Here is a 3,970-nt window from a genome sequence, read left to right as displayed (position 1 = left end):
CACCCCTCACACAGTGAGGCCCTTCCCTGACCCCCAGCCTTGCCTCAGCACCTACCTGTGCACCACCCCCCATGCTGGCTATGCTCCAGGAGAGCCCAAGAGGAGGAAACTTTCACCTTGCGACGTGCACCTCCATGCCCACTGCAGCTGCCCAATCCTTCTCTTGGCCAGGCCCCCATGGCCTGTTTTTCCTGGAGCAGAGAGGGTCTGTGATGGGGGGCTCAGGCAGGAGCCTGGGAGCATCTTGAGGGCAGGGATGAGCCTTGACATCCTGTCCCCCACACCCAGCACGGGTCTGCAGAGATGCTGAGGAGGAACATAACGGAAGGCTGAGACCCCAGCCCTCAGCCCCAGGGGGCAGAGCTTGGCCATGCGAGGGGGCCGTGTCAGCCTTCTGTTGGGCTGGATTGGCTGGGAAAGATGCTGGCACTCAGCATGTGAACACCATGGTGACCGACTGGCTGTGGCCATGTTGAGCCCCTTGTGGTTTTCACCTGGAGAAACAGGCCCAGAGAGGAATCAGGGCAGGTCCATCTATCCCAGGGAGCCGATGAAACCATTTTCTCTTACTGCTAGTGGGCTCCATCCTAGGGGACACCCTTTGGGAGAGGTGGAGGGGGTCTTGGGCTGACCCTCCCACCCTGCCCGTCCCCACAGCAAGAATGCCCAGGGTGAGGAGAAGGAGAATCTCACGGCCCAGGCCTTGGAGCTGTCCCTCAAGTACCACTTCGTGACTCCGCTGACCTCCATGGTGGTGACCAAGCCTGAGGACAACGAGAACCAGACGGCCGTTGCCAACAAGCCCGGAGAAGGTAGGCACAGACGGTGGGGGGCCACAACTTGGATGCCTCCTTCCAGGCCCCTGACCCTGGGTGCCCTGAAAAGAAGTGGGCCTGCTGAGAAAGGCAGGTCTAGGAGGCATCAGAGGAAAATTGGCCAACGACCGGGGAGGGTGTTATAGAGGGAGGGAAGCCATTAGTGTGACTAGTGGAATGTAGGCATGAATAGGAAGAGCCTTGAAGTCTCTAAAGGGGGCAGGGTGTCCAGGATCATTTCTAGGAAAAGGACTGAGGTTGCAGCATGGAAGTGTTGTTAGATAAGACGAAGCACTTCCGACCTAAAAGTTCAGCCTGGAGCCAGCACCTGGGGATTGTGAGAGTAAGAGGCCATGAGAGCTGGAGGCTGGGACCAGGCCTGGTCAACCAAACGCCGTGAGTGCAGTGTCCTGAGGGTCCCTGCAATTGGCACTGGGAGATATGGGAGGCAAAGAGCCAGTCTGGGCCAGGCCTCTGCCTCCAGGAGCTCCTGCTTCCTGTGGGGGCACACATGGCCCATGGCTGGCCGGCCAGGCAGTGAGTCAGTCACTAGGGCCCTGACACTGGGGTTCTGTGGCCTCCAACCCCATGGTCTCCTCTTCCTCCCTTGCAGGGCCTCTGGATGCAGAAGGTGAGCTTCAGCCAGCGGCTGATGAGTTTCCCAGGAGGAGGTCAAGACAGGACCAAGGAGGCCTTTCCAATCACCCAGGGGACCCACCACCCAGAAAGGGGCCACCAGGACACCTGAGCTCAGCTCCCAGCTCTACTGCCAACTCACCAGGGGCCAGGGCAGGGCTCTGTTTACTCTGAGCCTCAGGGTTCTCATCAGCTGACAAAGGGGGCGCTTCCCCTGCCCAAGGAGGGACAATTGGGATGAAAGTATTCTGTGACCTGCAAAAATGAATAACTCAGTTAGTTACTCAGTAACCCAACAGCAAAGCTTTGAAGGAGGCCTCTTACGGTTCCCATTTTACAGAGAGGAAACTGAGGCATGGGGAAGTTAAGTTCCTTTGCTCAAGGACTCGTTCAGCAGGGGACCCAGCCAGGACTTTGGCCCAGGCAGCCTAGTTTTGGCACCGGCTCTGGAGTTCACAGCAGTCTGTGCTTGTCTCATTATGGAACTGGAACCTCATCCCCACACCATCAGGCAGGACGTCCCCAGCCCCTACCGGCCTGCCTTGTCTCTATCCACACAGGCTGTTCTAACCAAACAGTGTATTTCGACTGGGTCACGGCTCTGCCCTCTGAACAGCCCTGTGAGATGTAGTCACTGGTGCACGTGTGTGTGAGTGTGTGTGTAGGTGCATGTCGGTGCATGTTTTGCTACTGAGGACAACAGTCACCTGTGAGCCTCATTCTACTCCAGCCTCGGGACTGTAGTTTAGGGTGGCAGACAGAATTGCTCATGACAGAGACACTGATAACCTAATGGCTTTTATTTTAGCCACTTGGAAATGCCGATCCCCTGCATTAACATTAGGCCCCTACTACCACCAGCCCTAGAAAGGGATTCCTTGGGGGCACCCCATTTCTGAAGCCTAAACTTAGGGGGTCACATTCCCACCTCTGTCAGCATTGGGGCCCCACTGGGGACAGCAGCCCCAAGACAGGCAGAAGGCCTGGGGTTCGGGGGAGGGAACCCCCTAGACCTTGCTCACACTTACCCTTTGGCTTCTTTTTTCAGAGGTCCCGTCCATGGCTTACCTGAGTGAGTATGTGCCAGCTGCCACAGAGCGCGGCCCTGCATGGTTCCCCTTGGGAGTCTTTCCTGAATCAGCTCTCTGGAACAGGCAGATGGCTGGGGGGGTCCTGAGGAGATGGGGGGAGGTTAAGAGCATTAGGGAGCCTGAAGGTGAGGGGCATGAACCAAACTCTGGGTGGGGGTCTTGGTGCCTCCCCTGGCCTGTTTGTTTCGCTCAGCCCTCTCTCTTTCGTCCACAGCCAGCTACCAGGCTCCCCAAACACCCTACTACTACGGTGAGTTTCCCAGCTTCCCCAGGTCGAGGCTCTGGGCCTAGGACCTCAGGCAGGCCTCCTGCCTGTCTAGGAGTCCATCCCACAGGGACTAGGAGGCAAGGGGAGGTCCCTGGAACAGTGAAAGATCCCGAGAGCCAGCCTCTTCTCTGTGTGTTCTCAGTGGATGGGGACCCCCATTTCATCATCCAAATTCCAGAGAAGGATGATGCCATCTGCTTCAATATTGATGAAGACCCAGGCACAGTGCTGCGCCTCATTCAGGACCCTGTCACAGGTGGGGGCCATGGACTGGGGCCAGGGGCCCTTCCTGAGACGGCCTGGAGCCCCCAGGGTGGACACATGGGCCAGGCTCACTCTGCCCCAAATGCACCCATCTTTAAAGGTAGATTCCATCCTGTAGGGATTTCATATTCCATCCACAGCCACAGGGCCAGGGGTAATGGGGAGACAGTTACAGTTAAGGCCTGCCTGGGCCTATGGGCAGGACTCACCCTGGGCGTGAGGAATAGTGTTTCTCTGGACAACACTCCCTGGCCCAGACAAGGGGCAGTTCCACAAGGTGGGCCCTCAGCCACCAGTGTGATCCCAATATGTCTAGGAACAGATAGGACTGGCTCTCAAATCCTGGTCTGTCAACTGGGAGACCTGGGTCCCCCACTGGGTTATCCCTCAGGAGGTCTGGCTGAAGGGGAAGCTGTGACCCTAAAAGACCAGTCTGGACTTAGGTCTTGCTGGTCTCTCATTGCTCCACCCATCTGGCAGGCCTCACAGTTAACGGGCAGATCATTGGTGAGAAGACAGGCCGCTCAGATTCCCAGACCAGAAGGACTTACTTTGGCAAACTGGGCATTGCCAGTGCTCAGATGGACTTCCGGATTGAGGTGACACGGGAGAATATCACCCTGTGGAATGGGGACTCACTGAGCACGTTCAGCTGGCTGGACACAGTCATGGTCACACAGGATGGGTAAAGCCCTGCTGCTGGGTCTCTGAGGGGTGATGGAGTGCGAGGGTCTTAGGGGGAATTTGAACAAATCCCAGAAGATCCACGGGGTTAACAGGAGAGACCAGTGGCCTCAGCTCCCACTCTGGGAAAGGTGAACATGGTGGCCCCCAGCCCAACCCTGGGGCTCCCCACCAAAGGCAGACAGATAGGTGGCTGGACAATTCACAGGACA

At 57.4% G+C, this 3,970-nt stretch overlaps 1 protein-coding gene across 1 annotated transcript in view; it reads left to right on the top strand.

Moving 5' to 3' along the window:
* ITIH3 (inter-alpha-trypsin inhibitor heavy chain 3) overlaps nt 1-3,970 on the top strand; it is a 14,134-nt gene that overhangs the window by 8,532 nt on the left and 1,632 nt on the right. Inside the window, exons 14-19 of the mRNA XM_010851703.1 lie at nt 636-812; nt 1,429-1,446; nt 2,500-2,523; nt 2,757-2,792; nt 2,953-3,066; nt 3,555-3,759. Coding sequence (XP_010850005.1) covers nt 636-812; nt 1,429-1,446; nt 2,500-2,523; nt 2,757-2,792; nt 2,953-3,066; nt 3,555-3,759 — 574 coding nt within the window. The remainder of the gene's footprint in view (nt 1-635; nt 813-1,428; nt 1,447-2,499; nt 2,524-2,756; nt 2,793-2,952; nt 3,067-3,554; nt 3,760-3,970) is intronic.

The sequence above is a fragment of the Bison bison genome, unplaced genomic scaffold (assembly GCF_000754665.1).
Source record: "Bison bison bison isolate TAMUID 2011002044 unplaced genomic scaffold, Bison_UMD1.0 scf7180017864304, whole genome shotgun sequence".
Taxonomy (NCBI): domain Eukaryota; kingdom Metazoa; phylum Chordata; class Mammalia; order Artiodactyla; family Bovidae; genus Bison; species Bison bison.
The sequence above is the reverse complement of the archived record's forward strand: the minus strand, read 5'-3'. Positions and strand labels throughout refer to the sequence as shown.